Source organism: Neolamprologus multifasciatus, chromosome 5, assembly GCF_963576455.1.
Source record: "Neolamprologus multifasciatus chromosome 5, fNeoMul1.2, whole genome shotgun sequence".
NCBI classification, from domain to species: Eukaryota; Metazoa; Chordata; class Actinopteri; order Cichliformes; family Cichlidae; genus Neolamprologus; species Neolamprologus multifasciatus.
The window spans coordinates 29392498-29414369 of NC_140443.1; the positions used below are offsets into that span (position 1 = coordinate 29392498).

Sequence of the window (21872 nt, forward strand, 5' to 3'; positions counted from 1 at the left end):
GTAGCACACATGCACAAACAAAACACACAAAGTTGCAGAAAGGGAGCAATGTGTTGTTAAAAGGACCATCCATTACTGACTAAAAGTCTTGGCTTTCTGCTGAGAGAATGGAGTTGGATCATCACTCATTTTAATGGTGGTGCTGCCACTTTAAGATGCACCACGGTGCTTTAGATAATACCAGAAGGTGAATGGGCCTTATTTCGTGCGAGCGGGTGTCACCCTAGAGTGCACTGCGGTAAAGACTGCTATAGTACAGTGCCATGACCAGGAAAACAAAAGGAAAAATCAAACACGAAGCTTTCCACAGAGAGAATACATCCACACTGCAGCGACACTGTCCATGGTGCTGAAAGTTCAGACTGTCCCTAGACTCAGCACTGGAAAGAGGTCTCTGTGTGAGTGTGATTCCATCCTGACAGCATATAAGCCTCTCTGCTTTGTGGCTTTGCAGTCTCTTTCCCTTTTTATGAATCCACTCGGCTCAGGCCTCCATTGTGGGAGGAATGAACGTCAAGGACAGGGCACTGTTCGTTTCACAGGGCCTGCTGTGTTGCTGAAGATCCAGAATGAGTTCTACCAGTGCTCTAATGTTCATTTGTTGCTATGCTACCTTTACTATATGTGCTGAGGTCACAAGTTCTAGCAATTTGATGGCCAGTGGCACTTATGACAGACTCTTTGAGGGAACAAGAACAACCCGAGCCAGAGGCCGTGTAGCTATAGATAATGCAGTTACAGATTCCTGCTTAGAAAGCAGTTTCTTTACTTTTTAATTTCTTTGACTCATGTCCTCCCCACCCCACCCCGGTTTATTGTGTGTTCTTTGTTAATGCACACTCCCTGCTTCTTTTGATCTCCTCCTATCTTTTTTTGCTATCTTAGCTTGGTGTATTTTTTCTCTCTCCCTACATCTCTGCCAGAATCTCATGCTATATCTCTATATCGCCTTCTCTCCCTCCCACTCTTTCTTTTTTCAATAGTGAAGGATGCAGTTGATTTTTAGATCAAAGCATTCAGACCAGCTGGAGTCATTTAGCATCTCTCCAAGTCATTATGAAGTGCACAGACATGTTAATCTGCACCAAACCAAGCCTATTAATGAAAACTCAATACTGGCTGCCCTTTATTAGACTCATAATGAAATATCAATACCATCTCCCCTTATTCAGAGTTTCAGTAAATAGAGCATCCAATGAATGTGTCTCTCTGCAGACTCATTTAGATCCGGTCACATACATCAGTCTAGAAATAGCACCAGATGGCTGCAGGAAGCTAATAGGCTTAAGCTTTGATGGACGGTTCTTTCTTGGTCAGGTGAAGAAAAAAAAAGCCTGGACCTGAGCCAGCAGGTGGAGCTCTCAGACAGTAGCGGATGATGCTGATGCACTCTATCCTGCAGGGTTATATCACTCATCTGAGAGTAGCTGTGAGTTTATGACCCTGCTAGCGCGCACATCCTCACACACATGTCCACATCCACTAACGTTCCAGTGAGTGGGAACAGGTGGGACACTCAGACACTTACACGCTGGGCGTACACACACACACACACACACACACACACACACACACACACACACACACACATGTAGGCACGCGCACAGCCAAGCGTTCTCTACTGTCCAAAAGTGGCTACCCAAAAAAAAACAGTAAAAGGCTCTCTAATGAGTCCTATGAAAGCACTGAACAGAAAATCTCTCTGTTAGATTAGAGTCCAACACTGGCAGGAAGTACAGCTTGACCAGCAGCAACAGTCCAGACTTCCTTGCTGTTCTCGAGTGTCACTGACTTAATCTGCAAAAGCTTAAAACCATCAGAGGTCACAGAAACACCTGCACACAGAGCTCCGCCGACAACAACAACACTCAATCCCTTTTTTCACAGGGACCAAATTAGGTAGTTTACCATATCGGAGCTTGAGGAAAGCAATGGCTTCAGGCTATCAATGTTAGCTACTCAACATGTCAAGCCAGGCAGCCATCAGGACAAGTGGAAAAAGCTGGCGGCTCTTAGGAGGCAAATGGTCCAGTGGGGCAATCTGAGCAAGAACGAAGTCGAGGAAAATCCTGGTCAGAACTGAGAAGGCAAGTGGAGAGGTGTGCTCCTCTAGCAACACACACGCAGTAGCGAACTGTCCCTGATCTGAGCGTGCAGTTTCACTCAGACATGCTGTGAAGGCACATTTAAAGAGGGTAAAGAGACCGCAACCAGATGAGTAAAGGACTTGTTTTTGTAAATGTGTCGTTTGCGGATTGTGTTCTGGCTTACCGGGCTCCCAGTGGCCACGGTCATTAGCTTGTCACTTACAATCTGTCTCAAATGGCCCAGTACACGCCTAAAACTGCGAAAACCAGCTTCTTTCGTCCTTTGACTACACTCTCCCAGCGACCACCTAAGCAACTCCCTCAGTGTCACTGAACCCCATTACAGTTTCCACTCAGTCCAGCTGACATCAATTAAATGTACACAATTTGATTTGATGCTGTTCGATTCCATTTCATTAGATTTTAGTTGGGTTCAGTTCAATTTGCTCCAGTTCACTTCTCTTACACCGATGCCACTGAAAACCAGAGAAATCTACAGTTACAAGTAGACGTGCGGAAACTCGCAGTCCACACAGCTACTCTCCATTTTTACATTTTTCCCCTGTTAGTACCAAAAAACATGCATCCTATTCTCTCTTCCTCACTCACATGGAGGTCCCTCAGGTTGGTGTAAGGACAGGAACGGCTCAACACTGGTTTGAAGACACAAGCCAGCTGAGACTCACTGTCAGCAGCACACAGTGCAACACTGACTCAGGTACATGTTGGTACATGTGGGATATAAACTCTAAAGCTACTTGATTAGATATGCCTCCACATTTACACAATCAGTGCAAATGTCACAAATATAACAATCTGCTAGACTAAAACAGAGATACTGAGCAAGAGGTTCCATGAATTGGGTTGCACAGGAAATCAGTTAAACAAACAGGAACATGATGCACGTGCTATTGCTAAATTTTTGGCTCCAACATGTTATAAACATATAAAAACAGTTTGGTGGAAATGTCATATTTACGGCTATTTTTAATCTTATTTCCATGCTTATATCTTGTGTTTTGATTATTTATACTGTTTAGGTTTGTCTCTAATCACCTCTTTGCGCAAACAGGGCAGCTTGACTTAGGTGTATTTGTGTGCTGAGAGAGTGCTTGTTTAGCTGAACAAAGCTGTGTGTCAACATCAAGGCTCGTGGCCAAATGTGAGAATTCAATGCAAACTTTGCAAAATCGGATCTGCGTATCACTTTCAGTTCGCCTTAGGTGTTTAGCTGCACACTTATACCTGTGATCTGCACAGGCACAGCGATGCACCCCCAGTGAAAATATCAGTGAGGAGCACGCCATACATGCGACTCAAATTTACCTTCAAGAGAAGGAAAAAGAAAAAGTCATCAAAATCCTCGGGACACATCATCTAGGAAGCATCAACGTCTGTAGTGTGCAAATCCATCTGAGCTTGAGATATTTCATTACATGAGAGAAAACTCTGAGCTGCTGGCAGTGCCAGAGAAAATGTCAGGGGATCACCAAAGTCAGTTATCCCAGGAGACAATGGATATTAAAAAGACTTCACAACAATCCATCTAGCAGTTGTCAAGATATCTCAGTCTGGACCTAAATGGTGTCCTGACAGGCAGACTGAAAAAGAGAGCAACACTTCCCAGTTTGTACTGGGCAAACACCTTTCATCTGAGTCTAGTTTTTCGGATATTGAGACTGTTTATTGATTCAACAAGAACGGATGTGAGAATATTTGGTTCTCCAATAAATCAGGAAAATCTACAGCCGGGAAATACAGAAACATTATGGTGTGCAGGATATTGTTGACATCAACTAAATGTATTATTTAGTACAGGTTTAGCTAAAGATATTATGCACAGGCTTTAAGATGTGAGGCCTTTGGGCTTTTCCTCTCTCAAATCATACTTTCATGGGGCAATTACTGGAATTCCTTATAATGTGTTAATATGCGCTGGGATGCTTCTCAGTCTCTCTAGTCCTCTTCTACCAATTGCAGCATTATATGGAAACAGAGAAACTGCATTTCTATTTCTCTCAAACGCATTTTCTGTCCGTTTATAACCTGACTTTTTGGGGTAATGTGAGCTATAATGTACGGATGTGTAGGGAACGCCAGTGAGATTTAGAGATTTATCTCTAATAAAATTACCAAGACGTACAGACAAGTCCTGACAGAAGACTAGAGAAGCAAAGAATTGACAAATGTGACCCAGTTCAGCACCGTGTTGCTCCACATAATAAAGCAGATAGCGAGCGGAGCTGTTCTTGATTGAATGTTGACTACAAACTGTCAACATCTACCTACACGCGTCAATACTTCTCACTCAGCATCCAGCTCAGAATCCTCCGATGGCTTCGCTTTCTGGAGCTTCAGAGCAAGAAGGTGAACATAACTCAGCAACTCAGAGGCGATAAAGCTGCGGGACTATATCGGATGCCAGTTCTCAGCCTACATCCCCAGTTGGGCTTTGCAGATCCTAATGGAGCCAGGCTGTGGGCACTCATGTCCTTGAGGCAGTCCAGGCGATGTCCTAATCGACGCTGAGACGGTCCAATGTTGAGCTGGCACCTGGCAACTCAACACCATGCCACACCAGACTGTTCCAACCCAGGGCTCATGGGAGACTGAGACAGCCTGGGGTAATGAAAGGAAACAGCTACGCCTGCCAGAGGAACTGAAGCCACGGGGAGAGGGCGCAAAGGGAGAGTGTCCGTGCCAGCTGTGGCACTCTGAAATGGCCCACTCTGCTACCTGCTGCATCTGAGCTGCACTTCATTAGAAGACTGTTTCTTCATTCATATTGTTTTTAGAACAGCATGCATGTACGAAACTGCAAGTGCCTTAAACCCAGTGGACGATGACATAAAAACATTTGTGTTTACTGTATTTATATTTCGCTCATGAGCCTGTGGGCAGGAGTGTGTGGAGGGTTAAGGGTTGTTGTGAGCGAGGCAGAATAATTGGTATACAGCGGTGTCAGAGGCAGGTGATACCGAGCTAACCTCCTGTTCTCCTCAACACGAGCCACCGCTTCACCTTTTAATTAGCACATGAATATCCTAATTAGATGCCAGAACCAGGGATGAAGATTAGTTAAAGCGCGAGAAATGAGAATGAGAAATGGGCGGGGATATGCGCTGCGCAAACTGTTTATTCACTGTCAATACAAGTAGTATGAACGCCCATGACTCTGCATAACATCAGGTGCCTATACCACACTGGTTGCTCAGACCCCCCCGTGCAACACCTGCGATCTCATTCTTCTGCTTTCGCTGCTCCTCCTTACTCGGCCGAGCGGCATTGCCTATTTACGACACGGGTGTATGCGCGTGTGTGCCCATGTGTCTGTGCTTGTTTGTGTTGATGACCTTGACAGCAGGTGGGTGAACTCCCAGGTGTGTCCTAGTTTTTTGTGGGAGGATCACAGGCAGGTGGGACTGTGCCTGGCTTGATGTGTCCAGATTAATGAGCTTTCCCTCACTCACATCAGCTGCTACTGCCGCAGCCTGGGCCAAGCTGGAAACAGGGACACAGACCTGGCCCGCATTCACTAGACTCATTTATATTGTCCCACAAATGTGCCACGCTATCATGCCATGCCAGCTCCATATAAAAATTGGATAAGGAAGAAGCATTGATGTATTGTCTCTTCTGTTATCAAAACCTGCTTCTGTTCTCGATATTTTAACCATAATTATTCTCTAAATACGCTTGCTGTACTGCTGGTAAAATCCTGTTTTTCATTCTCAATGTATTGGCTGGCCAGGTTTAGCGCTGAGAGGGACCGGTGGGATTTCTCAGAATATAAACATTATGAGACACACTCAGTGGTGCTTTTATGCCGGCAATAAAATCAGCCAACTAAGTTATGGGGATGAGATTATCCCCCATAATGAAGGCATATGAATTTGAATGTTTTTGCCGATTTTTAGGGCTGGTATAGGGGATAGGTTTGAGCATTTGTGTTTGAAACAGTCTCTGCAACACGAAACGCCTGATAAAACGCGGCTGCCCATAGTAACCCGATGTTGGGAAAAACAAAAGTTCACCCCCGGTGACCTTTCTCATTAGCAGAATAAGATGGAAGATAGCGCTGTGGTTTCGGTGGTGTGTGGGTTGGCAAAGGACCACAGCGAGCAACAGACATGGCAACAGCGGATGAGGCAAACGAAGGCAATGAAAAGAACACTCCTGCGACCTCGTCAGCAGAGAGGTGCTGGATTTACGCGCCCATTATGCCTGCCCTGCTCTGCGTGCTGAGATACTTGCCGGTCATTTTTATTTACACACAATAAGCAGACACGCAAATGAATCAAAATTAATGAGGTGATTTTGTGCTCGGTTTGACATTTGTGAAAGGGGGAATGCGGCTGACTTGTTTTTGTTTTTTTTAAAGGCTTTGTTATAATCTGCGATTAAAATTTTGGGAATTTGCGGGTGGAGTTATTTATTTGGGTCTTTATACATTTGTTTATTCAGAAAAAAAGCATAGTATGCATATAGAAGTCAAGGAAGCTCATTGTAAAAGTTAAGCAACTATTAAACAACTAGTAAAGTCTAGTATGAACTTGTACAAATCTGGATTAAACAATTGGCAAATTGGGATAACGTAGGTCTCGCCTTGCATTAAACAACAAAGCCGCTTACCTTGCTATGTGGATTGAGTCTAGCGCAAACACTAAATGCCATTAAAAGTTGGGGATGGGATTATACTGCCTTACAAAAATGCACACAGACAGGAGGGGATGGTTGCTTTTCCTATTGCACTATTTTTTAATGTGCTGCAATGTGGTGGAGGAAGCACACACAGTCGGTGCCCTTGTAATATAATGGCTGCCTGCCACAACAAAGTGGAGGGCAAAAGGACATCCACACAGAGCACTGTGTACACACTCTGATGATAAACTTTACATTACATGCACCCCAGTGGGCACCTCGTGTGCTCGCGAATGCCGAATCTTTATTACGTTGCTGTAATAAGTAGCGATAGTCTAATTTCGAGGCCCGTCACTGTTCTGGGACTGTTTTTGACGAACACACAGACAATTAGGTAGAAAAACAGATAAAGTAACAACATTTTATTCTTTAGTAGTATATAAGAATGTGACTCTAAACACAGACTAACGGACGCATAACATAACCGAACCTTCATAATTGTTTTGTTGCGTGGGCACAAATGAGATGCAGAGTGAATCCTCGATGTAAGTAACGGGAGCACAGGACACACAGCTTACACTGACCTCTCTGTCCAGGCCGGCTGCCACCGTAACGATGTCTCCAGTCTCACTGTTGATGGTGAACATGTTGGGGATGGGGCTGTGGGGGCTCTGGGAGAGGATGCGGTAGCGCACCATGCCGTTCGCTGTGGTGGAGTCGTCCGAGTCTGTGGCGGTAACCTGCATCACAGACGAGCCTGCGGAGAGAAAGATTCAAAACTGTAGCGGATATACGCGTTATGCTGGCTTGACTAGAGGAGGTCAGGCTGGGAAAAAGAAAAAGAAAAAGTAAGCAGGCATACATTAAAAAAGGGCTTTTCAAGTGCCTTTGTTTGTTAAAGATTTGTTCTGAAGTATCAAAGAGAAGGAAGTCGGGCGTGTGAAGACTCAGAAGACACAAAAACTTGAAACAAGTCAATCAAGACTTTTCAAATTGCTGTGGCGTACTGTTCTTTGGCAAACATCTTTTAGAGTCAGAGCTATTACAGAGCACAGCACAAACACACAAACAAAACCTGTTAAATAAGCTCCCATTTTAAAGCTGCGCTGTTTGGTGGTCTATATATTTCAAACTAGCGGGGCAAAGTTTCCACCGCCGTAGAGTCCATTTAGTAATGAGCACCGGGTCTTCTGCTACTTCCACCATCCATTATTTCAGCCTTCGGCAGCGCTGTCGCTGCCCTTAATGCTTCAATACACTCTCCCTATTTGTCTTAGAATCACAGATAAACACTGCCATTTAAGCCAGACAGCACAGAGGTAGAGAGGCAGAGGGAGTGCTCACGAGGATGTGTGCAGGAAGGGTGTGTATGTGCCCACAGTTCCTTCCAGGCACATGTATGCATTAGTATGCATGTGCGTGTTTGTGTCCTCTCAGCATGTTTCAGGGTGAGAGGCCCTGTGTCCCTGCATCTTCCCCGAGCAGAATTATTGATTTGCACGAGTTTGTCAGCTGGGCTCACAAATGTGACCAGGCAATTAGGAGCACTTGGTGCTGGAAAGAGGAGAGATCACCTCGCCTCCCTCTCAGGGTTCTGTGAAAATGTCACTTTCCATCAGGCAGCCATTTACAGGCTGCTGCTGCTGCTGCCGTTGCTGCTGCCGCTGAGAGAAAAAAAAAGACTGTCAGCTTGCAGGAGGAGGAAAGCAGAGAGAAGAGATGGCTGAAACACAAACATGCTTAAATGAGAAGAGCGTGTAAGTAGTGGAAAACACAAAGCGAGGAGGACAAGGACAAAGGAGCTGAAGCGTTAAAAGAAATGAAGGAAGAGTGGTGATGCGTTTGGCGTGATGCACGCGGCCTAATTTATTGACTTAATATTCATTTAGATTCTTTTAAAAACATGCTTTCATGTGAGGGGGATCAAAAAAGTAACTTAGCGACTAATCTTACCTCAGTGGGTTTGGTGGTGGGTGGCCGGTGCCGTGCTGAGCAGGCACTTAATCACAAATGTTCAACTGTCATATCAAAAGTGAATCAAACTGGTCACGTGTCACGTATGTTCTAAAGCAGAAGTAGAAACACAAAGCTTGACTTGGACTCTTTCCAAAGCATAAATTTAAATGTTTCAGCTGAAGCTGGGAAGCCGCCGGATCGGTGGCAGATTCAGCGGTCCCCTGTGGGTCTGAGCCGTTACAGGTGTCTCCATTCCTGTAATTGGGTCTAGATGGCACCATCATCCCTGTGACACCGTGCATGGATGGGATAATTGTAGCCTCGATTTCTATTTCAAACTTCATTAATTTTCAAAGCAGGATTTGTCACGTCGAACAGCAAGGAAAAGAAGAGAGGCCGCGGAAAGACAGGAAAGAGGAAACAATGAGCGATATTCCACCGAGGGGCATCGGTATATAATCAGCCTCTGAAGCCTTCCACACAAGAACAGGACCAGAGAAATCACATGTTCACACATGAAGCTTTCATTCAGTCATATGATGACTGCTGGCTTTCAGAACCAAAAAAGGAAAGGCTATGGCTGAAAGGGTTAAACTCTGAGCCTGCTTAATTCCGATTTAATTTGAACACTAATACCAAATCCTAATTGCCTTCCTGCTAAAATCGTTGGACCTGAAAATTTGGTAGCAGGCGCGTATATTGTTGGCCATTCCGATCACGTGACCAGAGATCACTGGTGAGGTCTATCTGCTGCCTAAACATTAATCAGTCCGAGTCAACAGCCGACTTCCAATTAGAGAAGAGACGGAGTTAAAAAAAAAGAAAAGAAAAAGGGAAAAGGAGGATGGAGATGGACAGAAATAGCAGGACTGGCGAGGTGCACACAAAGACAGGCAGGAAAGGTGGAAACTGCAGGGCATAAAACGAAATAAAAGAGGAGCGTAGTGGTGAGAGAGTTTGTAAAGAACACTAAAAGAAAAAAATAGAGGGGAAGTCAGGCAGTGAGAGGGCAGGGGATGGACGATACAAGAGGATAATAATTCTAATCAGTGGAGGGAAGATAGAGGTTTTGTTTCAGCAGCAAAGAGTGGCTGCTGTACAGTACAGTACAGTGCAGTGCAGGCAGAGAGCCAGAAGGAGAAATAGAGGTTGAGAGGTAAGGAAGGTAAGAGAGAAGCCTTAAGCCTGGTGAATCTTGGCAGGAGTGATGAGCAGGGCTGGGAGTTTTCACACAAGAGCCTCTAATGGTGTCCACAACACTTTGAGGAGACGGGGAATTCAGTCCAACCATTTGAACCATTCAAAAATATTTTCTTTGTCACAGCACATCAGCCATGTCTGCTGATCTATTCCTGTCGACTTTCATCCAGGACCACAGAGGCAGGAGCCTGTGCTCATGTGAAGGACAGGCAGCAAAGGCTGCTCATTATGCAGGCGAGCAAGAGAATAGCAAAGTGGAGGGAAGTTATTTCAGGCGTCCAGGGATCCAGCTGCAAAAACAGTCAGATTCATTCTCTGAATGCACACTGGTGAGATGTCAGTAAGAGTACTTTCAAAGCTTGGATAGCTCCAAAAGTGTCCTGGCTGAATCATGTGTACTAATAACGGCTGCATTAGCTGGCTCTCAAGAGGAGCGCCACACTGATTTTACACATGGAGATCAGTTAACCTGTCATTGTGTGAACTACTTAACCCACAAAAACAGCTTTTTTTTTTCTCTCTAGCAGAGCAAGATGATGTCATCGGGTTTATATAAACTGGTACTGTGAGAGAGCTGGGTGTTTAAAACACAGGTAGGTCAAAGTGGAAGCTGTGGGATCCTGTTCCATCCCACTCTGCTGTTTAAGGTTTGGTTTTTCTTGCTTTTAGGTGCTAATTATTGTTTTCTAATTGTTTACACCTGCCATCTCATCCTGTCACCACGTTTCCTGCTGGTGCTGTCACCTCCGCTGTTAGTCCCTCCCGTGTCACTCTCCTCTCACACTCTACCAGAGCTTTAAGAAATTATGTCCTGTCATCATCTCCCTCACCATCAGGGATCGTGCAAGTCTTTAAATGCTGCACAAGGAATCAGGGAGCGAGACCGCGAGCCAAGATGAGGTCCTGCAAAAGAAAGCGAGGGCACTACTTTTGTGGAAATCTTACATCAATGCCACACACCTCCACATGAGGCCAGAGACTGTATTTATATATTGCTTTCACTTTTTTCTTACTTTGTAGTGTTGCGTTAAAAGGATACACAGATCACAGCTCAAAGCTATTGTGTGTGTGACAAATCTTACACAGGCACAATTTATCCTTACGTAACAACAATGCAATTAGGAAGTTGAAAGAAATTGTTACTTATCCATGCATTAATTTGTTACATTACTATTAATAATAAGTCACAGTTATTCAACTTAATATCTAATGAGTAAAGAATTATTGCATTTTGTAGAGAGCTCTGTGGTTACTTGTACCAGTCACTGTGACAGGTGATCCGGCTGTGCAGCATGACATTAATAAGCGATGTCATTTAAGATCAGCAGTATGGAAACAAAGAATTTCTCATCTGGCAGCGTTATCGCTTCTCTTTGCATCTCCTTCTTGCACCTCTCTCTCATCCTTGCTGGGATTAGCTAAAATGCGAGGAAGAGATGCAAGTGAGTAAAGAGAGGAGATGTGTTAGCGTACTGAAAAGGGCCCTTTACGTTCCCCTCGCTCGGTGCCAGTCTCAGTACCTTTGTGTCAAGTGTTTCAGCCTTGTGTTCTCCAGGAGGTAAATTGACCTAGTTACTAGTGGGGGTTTTTGACTCTGCCTTTTCCCAGTGTGTGCGTCTGTGTGTGTGTTTTTACATTACCTTCCTGCCAGATATCTGGACTGATTTGTATGTACTGAGCCTCTGCTTCAAGTTAAAATGTTTCGATTCGATCGAGCTTGTGTTACAGTTCTTCTTTTGGCACGAGCGTAAGAGAGCCAGCACTTTCTCAGCTTGATCCATTCTGGTTAAAGGTCAAGTGGTCTTTGACAAAGTGTTATACGAGCTGCTGTCACACGTCATTAATCTTTACAAACTGCAATACATTTCATTACAAGTCAAAATAAACAAAGCCGTAATTTAAAAACAGAAAGCACCTCTTGTGACTCTGAAGGCTTTTTATTCACTGCAAACACACATAAGAGATGGTTTATGGGCAACAGATTGCAGATGCGTGCACGCCCTGAATGTCAGAGTGCTGTGTGGTCGATTAAATTACAGCGGAGATTTTGACTTGAAAGAGAAAAGACAAACAATATGTCTAAGAATCTGCTTAAGGCTCAGGAGCATCACACTATTTGAAGCCAGCAGCCATCCCACCTGGTTGGAAAACGTAACATATCAGAGAAGCAGCTGAAAGCTGACGGCTGCAATATTACAAAAGAAAACCAAGGAAATTTGAGGTTTTAGGAGAACATTTATTAGTCTGGCTGAGAGGCTGAAACATGTTTCTTGTGTTCAAGTACAAAATGATTTTAGAAGAAATTTTTTTTACCCGTAGCTAGTTTCTGAAGTTAAAATTGAATCTCTACTGCACATCCCTTCCCTGTAAGAACAAACTGGTAAAGCAAATAAAACGCTATGTGACACAAACGGTCCTTTTTTTTAAGGCGGAAGTGCTAACTGCAGGACCATCACCACATCTCCCTGCTCCTATACCAGTTCCTAATCATCCCCCACCCAGATACAGAGATTTAAGAGGGAAGTTCTCTTAAATCTCGGTGGGGGGGGCGGGGGGGGGGGGAATCCAGCCCCCCCTCCCCTCACGGGAGGGTAAATCGACTGTGAGAGAAGGCACTCTGCTGCTGGTTTTTGATGTTCCTCTCTCATTTCAGTAGTCCTTTTTGAGAAAGAGGGTCCATAAAAGGGAACAACTCGCTGTCAGAGTCAGGGAGACGGGGGAGGGAAGCAGAAGGACAGAACATCACAGGGCAGATGTTCTGAGTACGCCGCTGCCTCAGAACACAAGAGCTTTCTGAAGAAGTCACGCCATCATGACAAATCTTTATCTGAGCCCACTTAACACGATGTAAGGACTGTCTCATGCTGCAGTCTCAGAGATTTTCTGGAGTGTAAGGCCATTCTAGTGTCCTTTTTTGATGACGCTGGCGTTTGATATGTATGTTGTTGTTTTTTCAATATGCATGTCAGCCTGAGCTTATAGGCATTTAGCCACAGCAGGCGTGCAGGGGATTTCTTTTATTGTATTCTGCATGAGGAGTAGCAGGTTCACCAAGCTTTACTCGATGCCTTCATATTCAGACTCAGCTCTATTCATTCCTTGCTGACATAAGCTGAATATGGAGCACTGCATGAGTAGACTTGATTACCTGCAAAAAATTAATTCCAATACTCACAGGTTTGTTGGGGCTGAGCAAGGTCCTGGTGACAGAACGTGTCAGTTGTGTGGATTTCAGAGCTGATCCTGCCTGGTTGTGTGATCAGATCTCTACCCAACAGTAACATCTGGTGATGGCGATAAGGGCGGTTCCCTGTAGGACTTCCTCTTTGATGGCTTTCGCACAGTGCTAGCTACGAGGGTGTGTTGTAATGCTTCAGAGAACCTCTGATAGCTGCATCTGTCGATGCTGAAAGTGATACATCCGGCGCTTGATGCATTCAGGTGAATTTTTTGCACTTTAGGGGTGGAGTTACAAAACCATTTGAACTGCCTCAAACATTTTCTATTGTGCATACTGAAGACGAAAGGCACACTTACAGACAGTTTAACCTAAGCTGTTTAAAGAATTTACGCTGAAAACCCAACTGTTATGAGGCCAAAGCATTGAAAGACTCAGCTGTGGAGATATCTGTCATTATGGTGATGCAAACTAACTCTCCTTCAGAGCATCAACATGAGAGAAAATATGCCTGCAGGTTCTTAAATTACAGACAAAATTCAGCTTGACTCTGGACACAAAGTGAGTGTGCTGTCAAGTTTTAACCCTGTAATGTCAAGTGTATCATATTTGATACATAGTTACCAACCTCTACATCATCAGTGTACGATAATTTTAACCATAACCACCTCATATCTTTTTAATTTGTTTAAGATAAGCCAATTTTCTGGCATTTATCTCATAGTTCAGGCTTTTTAGTCTTAACCTGTCACATAAAAACTTACATCATTTCTTTTTGATGTGGCAATATTGTTTTGAAATATGAGCATAACTTTTCTGCACTTGTGGAAAAATGTGTTGGAATTCTTTTAATGCTTTTTAAATGTGCTGTGTGCACTGGAAGGCTGAGATCGAGGCATGCTGAGAGATACTGTGTACAGCAGCACTGCTGCCCAGAGCAGCACCTGTCAGCTGCTGTGCTGTGACAGGCTTCACTCCACCTGTTGCCAGCATGGAAAGATAGTGTGTCACTCTGGGCAACACCTGAGAGATTTCACGGTCTTTTTTTTTTTTGTTAATCACTGAAAATGTCAATTTATGTAAAAGTGCTCCTCCTCATGATATAATCCACCGGCAAGCAAGAAGAAGTGCCACAAATAATGAAGACGGGTCAAACAGGTGGGACGAGGTGAGAAAACGAAAAAAGGGAAAAATCCAGTGCAAATACACTATTGCTAAACTCACAGCACCTTCTATTTGTATTGGAGATTTAAGTTCTTTTATCAAATGTATGTATTTTCATTTGTTGCCTTAGATTTAGTGATTTAAAGTATTAGTGATTCCAGTTGTACAAAAAAAAAATCCCCAAAAGATTTGAGTCAAACTCAGGATACATATTTCAAAAGCACTTGACTGCACATTCAACTGTCTGCCAGGTTCGCTAATTAGAAATAGTGGGTATAAAAACGAACTTCAGCAAAGCTCTGCAGCACTTAACTGGAATCCTAGACTGGATCTATTAATAGGCTGTAAAAGATTTAACTGGCTGAGGATGTATTAAACGCTTAAATGGGCCCGAAAAGTATAAGAGTATGTCTCGAACCTCTGCTGAAGATAAATCGTTGTTTTCTTCGACTAAACATGCAATTAGACCAACACGCGGTCTAATTTTTCTAATTAAAATTCATCAAATTTCAGACGAATGACTGTACAAAAGAAAACAAAAAGGGGCCGTGCTCCTCCACGTGAAATATGACTGTTTTTTAAACAAAAAACACGCACAGCCCATCTTGACACCTAACAGTGTGTGCTCCGCAAACAAGTGTTACTTGGCAGTGATTGCTTAATGAAGGGCAGAGCAATTATATTGTACAGAGTGTAACGTTTTTGTTGTTAATTGGTATCACAGATTTTGCCCGGCTTAATGCAATATTGAATTCAAACACTTTTTGTCATTACATTCTTTCATTTGAAACTACACAGACAGAATCAGAGTGAAAAACAAAGAAAGTAGCTTTTGGAATGTCTGGTTACCCTCGCTAATTAGGAGCTCTGTATATAGACCCACGCTCCACTGAGGAGTAACCAGCGTTCACGTGCACGCACACACACACACACACGCACACACACACACACATACACACACACAGTCCAACACATACACATGCGCAACATGCGTTCCTATATTGTTTACAAATCCCCCTGAGATTAAACTTGCAGCAGAACAATATCTGAACGCTGTGAAGACAAACACGGGTCCTGAGGGTCTGATTGTTAAAACAGGAGTTCTTCCAGTCGAGACATTGTGCATTCTGATCTTGTCTCTGGCTTCGCACTGACCGCAACTCTGTTCCCTGATTCTGAGAGAAGCTCTACATCTCTCCATGCTCTGCAGAATCTGATAACGATGCATCCAGCCAAGATGCTGTAACACAAATATCTTGCCGACGTGGCCTTGTCTAAACCAACGGGGAAAAAGCCAAGAGTCACGGTGAAACATTGATCTTATAAGCTAATGTAAAAAGGGCCCATAAACAACAAATTTTTTTGCAAGTCTCAGTAATAATTAATGTAAATATGGCTACCGCACAGCTTCCAATGAACTGTTACATTAGTTATCTTGAGAAGAGCACAGTATGATGACAAAAAGGGCCGTGGAGTCATGATTTTCCATGCAGTGATTGAGATTGCTGTATTAAGTGGGTATTAAGTAATTACAGACTTGTGTTCGCAGGTATTTTATAGCCCCTATAGCACCTATACACCCCAACCACCCCCAGTTACTAAGTCAAACAATAAGAATTTGTGAGGCTGCCCCATCCTTTGACAGATTAGGGTTATTAGTTATACAGTTATTAGTGCTACAGGTAGTTTTTGTATTTGTTATACTGTGTCTAAAGGCCTGAAGGCAGCCTTTTCAGATCAGCACATTAACTAGATTAGTTCAGTGAAATAAAGCTGTTGACTTAAAACGAAGCTCCTAACTACTTAACCAGAGTTCAGTCGAGTTCCCAAACTCTCCCCCTAAAAACAGATTGTATGTATAACACATCAGTATTAGGGGTGCAAAGTTATGATATGATGGTATGCAAGAAAAAGATGCTAGCAGCTGGTGATGTGAGACAGGAGCATCGCTTGAATGCTCCGTATGACAGGAACAGTAAACAGTGGATGGAAATCACTGACGTGGTTGCAGGTAAAGGAGGGCTTTAAGCAGCTGGTTAAAAAACTCGACCTGAAATTCAACATCTCAAGCAAAAAGTACTTTATGTCCACTTTTCAGTTTCAGTTTCATTATGTGACAATTTTATTGTGCTGAGACGTTACGACGTGAAGTTACTTTAGTTATTGTTATTGTTCACGTGTTAAGCAGTTATGTTATAGTTTTGCTTAAATTTTCCAGGGAATGCACAACCTTGGCTATTTTTGTGCTTGCATTTGACTTATGCTGCGTCATTGCTATTGCACTATAATGCTGCTGATGGTACTTGGCAGTAATGCACTCATACTGTGTATTAGGTAGTCTGTCATCAAAGCTGCAGTCTTGAAATGCTCAGTATTTCACAAATATCATTACTGTGAATTTCTGAGAAATATGATGATATCATTTTGAGGTTATATCGCCCACCTCTACCATCCAGGTACTGTTTGCGCTGCAGTGCTCTAGCTAAACTTGGATTGCTTCCTGGAAGTGCAGGTCTGACCATTTGTGCCATTGACTGGATCGTCTCCAATGTGTCAGGCAATGACTCCGGAAATTGTATTTCATCTTTAGGAAAAGGATGAAGCTGGAGGGAGCCGCATCATGTAAGCAGGGTAGGTGAATTCTGAAGGTGAAGACTTTGAAGGTGATGGCAGGATATTTAAATCTTGTCTTCTGTTTTTGTAACAGAAACATTTTGCACTCACACCTTGCACTGTTGAAGCAGACAAATAAAACCTTTTCTTTTTTCCATTTTCTCTAATCACAACTGTGAGTGTAATAACAAGTAAGTCTGACTGCAGAGCCGAGTACGCTACTCTTTTTGTCATGTTTTCTAACACTGGGCTGTTCGTATTATTGGGGAGATGTTAGTTGACACTGATTTGATTCTTAATATCTCTAAGGAATATTTTCTTATGATTTCTAAACAGATTTACCAGCATGATGATGACATATATTTCTTGTAAGTCGCTGAACTCAAAACTATGTATATCAATGTTACATTATATCTGTGTATTCTGGGCTCTGGGGAGGCAAATCCATGTTGTGTGTTTTTCTATCCAGGTATGCTTTTACTGCATTGGCAGTATGTTTGAGATAATTTTCATGATGAAAATTGAAGCTATTGCCAATCAAATGCTTTCCTGATGGTATTGCATGGTTGCTCAAAATATGACTGTACTTTTCTGTGTTAATAAATCCATCAATTTGGACAAGATCTCCAGCACCACTGACTGAAATGCAGCCCTAAGCCATGACAGACCTCCGCTGTGTTTTATAGTAGGCTGTACACACTTGCTGTTGTGCCTCCCTCTGACCTCTTTTTTGAACATGTTGGCGAGTTGAACCCCATCATCACTCCATAAGGCCTGTTGACTTTCAGTCCAGTTCTTGTAAGATTTGGCAAACCTCAGCCTTTTCTCCCTGTTTCCCTTCTTTAAGAATGGCACCACCCTTCCACTGAGACTATTTTTTGATGATTCAGTCAACAGTAGATGGATTAACCAAAGGGCCATTTGCATCTCTCAGGCTGTGTAAGGCAGCGGTCCTAAACTCTCGGGCCATGGACCGGTACCGGCCCGTGCGTCGTTTGGTACCGGGCCACGAGAGTTGAGGCTTGAGTGTGAAATTTTTTATCGTTTTTTTATCACTTTTATAGTTAACTCGGTTTCCCTGGATCTTTTCCCATTGTAATGAATAAATCGTCATTTTTTTGGTACCGGTACTGGTTTTATATTGTCGGACATAAACCACTCCGTGGTGCAAAAAAGATGGGGACCGCTGGTGTAAGGTGTTTTTTTTAGGACTTGACCTTCAGATACTGTTCATCTGACAGTTTTTAAGCCTGACACTTCTTCGTTTGTCCTCCACTTGCCCAGTTTCCTCAAATCATTTACAGACACACTTCATTACCAGTTCAGAGTATCCCAGGTTATTAGCTATTACCTCTTTGGGAAATACTTTGCAAAACTAATATTTCATGTTAAACTGTGCTGTCTTTGGCATACCTAAATCTATCCTTTCATATATTTAACTAAAGAAAATGGGACAAATTAAGCTAAAATGCCTGAAGGTAACAATTTAAAATTGGTTCTTTGCTGAGTTGCCAGATATGTGTATAGACAGCACAGGTTCATTCCTTGAGTTAGGTGACTTTTTATTCTAGAAAAATGTATATGTCAGTTTAAAATGACCTAATTAACAAACAAGCAAGCAAAAAAATCTAGTGAAAATGGTCAGGTACAAGGACTGTCTAAAGAAAAAAGACCTTCAAAGAGTCTGGAGAACTAATGCTTAAAAAATGAGTTGCTCAAGACTGCAGACAACTTTTTGTACATTATGGCTGAATAATGTACATTTTCACATTAGACTGTATTAGATTCATGATCTCATCACAAGTAGAAATATTTGGTACCTGGTTTGGATCCTTCTGCCACAGAGCCGTTATACACCTGGTTTTGAAACTCGGGTCTGTTGTCATTCATGTCGATCACATAGATGTACAGGTCGATCGGGTTCTCCACCTGGTTCCCGTTCATGTCCACTGCATGTGCACGCAGCTATAAAAAGGCCCAAGTGAAAGAAAAAAATTATATCATTAGCATTCAGTACAGCATTTGAGGTTGTATGAATATTCCATATATAGCTCAACTAAGTCTGATAACGAGGCATCGGATTGATTCATAAGACCCTCTGCAAAGATTCTGCAGAAAGGAAAAACCTCAGTACCAACAGCTTCCTCGACTTTGTTAATTGGCATCTTCATATAATCTGCAAATATTCTTTTTCATGTCTGCCAACGGGGCATGAGTATCCTGTTGGTACCTTGGCACGGACCACAACAGCACAGATAGGGGCAAAGCAGTGAAATGTTCCAAACACACAAACAACACCTATTTTGTTGTTAGCACAGCCAGAGGCCTGAAAAATATCAGAGAGGTGTTGCTGCTCAAGCTGTGGTTTCTTTTTGTTCAGGGAGAATGTTTGTCTCAGTTTGTTCTGACAAAGCCATCCATTTGGATGGATGTCTCCGTCTGATGAGCTGTTCCTTGACAATTCACAGTGTGAGAAGAGAGAAAGAGAGAGGAGAGAGGGAAAGAAAGAAGGGGCGGGAAAAAAACGGCGAATGAGATGGGACGAAGAGAAGAGTGAACGAGTCCTGTGGAAGCAAATGAGAGATGAAAATACAAAGAGGCAGTGTGGAGGTGTGGGGGCTTGAACAGGCAAGACTGACAAAAGCAATCATCATCTGCAGTGGAATGTCTTAATCTCCACCACTGCTCTTACACACCCTCTTCTCCCCACCAATCCCCTCTAATGATATCTAATATTACGCAAAGCTTTGTAATAGCCCTGGAACCAAACTGGCACTGTTCACCATGACTTACATTACTCTCATTCAATTGCATACACATTCGTATCCTCTGCAGAAATGTTATTCAATCACAGCTTGGCTTGTTAAATGGAGAAGGGCTCTCATTCTGGCTAAAACTGACACGCTGGCAGCAAAATATTTTGTCTGCACACAGTCGAGGAGGGTCTTCCTGTCAGCCTATTTACAGGAAACCGTGATGCATTGTGGGGCGACATGAAAGATTGAATGGCGGCACCTGCCTTTGCCAAAACACCACCGATCATGTTGGCTTTTGTGCCTGTCTGTCAAGGATTCATCGAACCCTAGCCGAACTGCTTGAGCATTCCAAACACCAATTCAGACACATGTTTATACACATTAACACGGACGCCGACGAGCAGGAAGATTACACACTGGGGAGGCGTGCACAGCCAATCAAAAGAGCCCTCTTTAGCCACTTAATGATCCTCAAGATGCTAGTTTTCCATTGGCTGAAGCACAGCAAACAAACATGGAGAGGAGACCCAACAAACAAACAAGCCCAATCTGTTTTCTCAGCTGTGAACACTGCACAGTGTGGAAAGTGTGACTGTGATATGTGCGACTGCGATATGTGTGGCTGCCTCAACTGCACGGGTGTGTATGTGCGACCGCTGTGTATTTTTGTCTTTGTGTCACACTGTGTTTTCGTTTGTGTGTGTTCTGTCCTTTCTGCTTGCGGATTTGTGCGTGTGTATATTCCTGCACGTTTTCTTTTATTTCTATATGTGTCAGCGTTTATATATTCACATTTCTGCATGTGTCTTCCCGCGTATGTTCTCGGGAGTCTGTTTATGTGTCTCTGCGTTTGTGTGCTCAGTGGCGGGGTTGGAAATGTGATCACAGGGCCCGGATGAGTGTGCCTTGTGCAAACTGCAAATGTATGTGTGGAAAGCAACATCAGTATTCTGCAGCGTGAGCTTTAGGATGACTAGACCAACCACAGAGGAGAAATACAGTTTGTACTTTGCACCATTGGCTCCCTTAGCCAATGTATAGCTATACTAGCATGGTGCTTCAAGTGGAGTGTTTATTTTTTCTGCTAAGATTCTGAGGCCAAGGTTACCTTGTAGCTTTAGCAGCCTGTCACAAAATCACATAATTTCTTCTCTTTAGTTCCTTCACGTACTCTTTCTTCCTATATGTACTCTTTGTACAATATATGTATGTATACATGAGTAAATAAACTGTATATACTCACTCCTTGTTGCAGTGTGGCTGAGAATAGTGCTACACTTTAGCTAGCAACAGTCCGCCATGATAAAGACTCATGTAGTGATTAATGACTTCTGGCCAATGCTCATGTTGAGAGTTAATTAGTAATTAACTTGCAACACTCATGCCTCAGTCCAATGTATGAGGCGTGAGCGTTGCAAGGAAAAACTTAGATCTTCATCTCATAACATGTAAAATTTATATTGTGAAGCGCTATTCTTATCTCGCCAAAAGAAATAACCAGTAGGCTGTTCAGAGGTGATTTATTTTCAAGTCATCTAAACCAAATCCATTGCATTAACTTAAAATTAAGAAGCGCTCACTTAATTAGGCATGGAATATTAAGCTCATGAGTTATCCTTTACAGATGTGTCATACATAACCTCACATGAACATTGTTGGAGTTTTTTCTGTCTCACGTGCTGTATCGAACAGCAGATAGTGTAGATGAAATATTCAGTTTGGATTTGGTCAGCTTGCTGCATGAGTGGCTCTTACAGGAAGCAGGGCACAGAGCAGCTACCCAATTGCTGTATATTTAGTGGGCAGTTACCTGTGCTAGTTCCATATTGTTGCTATGCCCATGTTGGCAAATTCTACACAGACACTCTGTATTAGGGAGCTGGCAAAGAGTGTTTACTGTTCGCTTGACTGTGTTGGATCTTCGCGTGCTCACATGACACGTAGTTAGATAAGCATTTACACTATTTTAATTATACCTCGCTCACAATAACTCACACTTATAACTTATGATTTCAGTTGTAGTTTAGCTAAGACTTACTTTTTGGAGGCCATGGATTTCCTGATTTGTTTAAGACAACCTAGCTTAGAAGATAAAGTCTAATGAATCTGAATATCTTTTGATTTTTTAAAGTCGAGTTCCAGCAGTTGGTCAAAGTTTAAACTTATTTACTGAGACATCTTGTGTCCCGTGTCCAGCTCGTTGATTTAACTCCAAATGCTTGCAAAACTAATTACATTACCATTAGTGTCTATTTTTAAAGCCATTTAGTACACGTT

At 42.9% G+C, this 21872-nt stretch overlaps 1 protein-coding gene across 2 annotated transcripts in view; it reads right to left on the reverse strand.

Annotated features, from left to right (window-relative positions):
• The window catches only part of LOC146519031 (cadherin-4-like), a 217642-nt gene that overhangs the window by 19863 nt on the left and 175907 nt on the right, over positions 1-21872 (reverse strand). For both annotated transcript variants that reach the window (XM_085160823.1, XM_085160825.1), the window contains exons 7-8: positions 18660-18804; positions 7313-7485 (exon numbers count right to left, since the gene is read on the reverse strand). In XM_085160823.1, coding sequence (XP_085016949.1) covers positions 7313-7485; positions 18660-18804 — 318 coding nt within the window. The remainder of the gene's footprint in view (positions 1-7312; positions 7486-18659; positions 18805-21872) is intronic.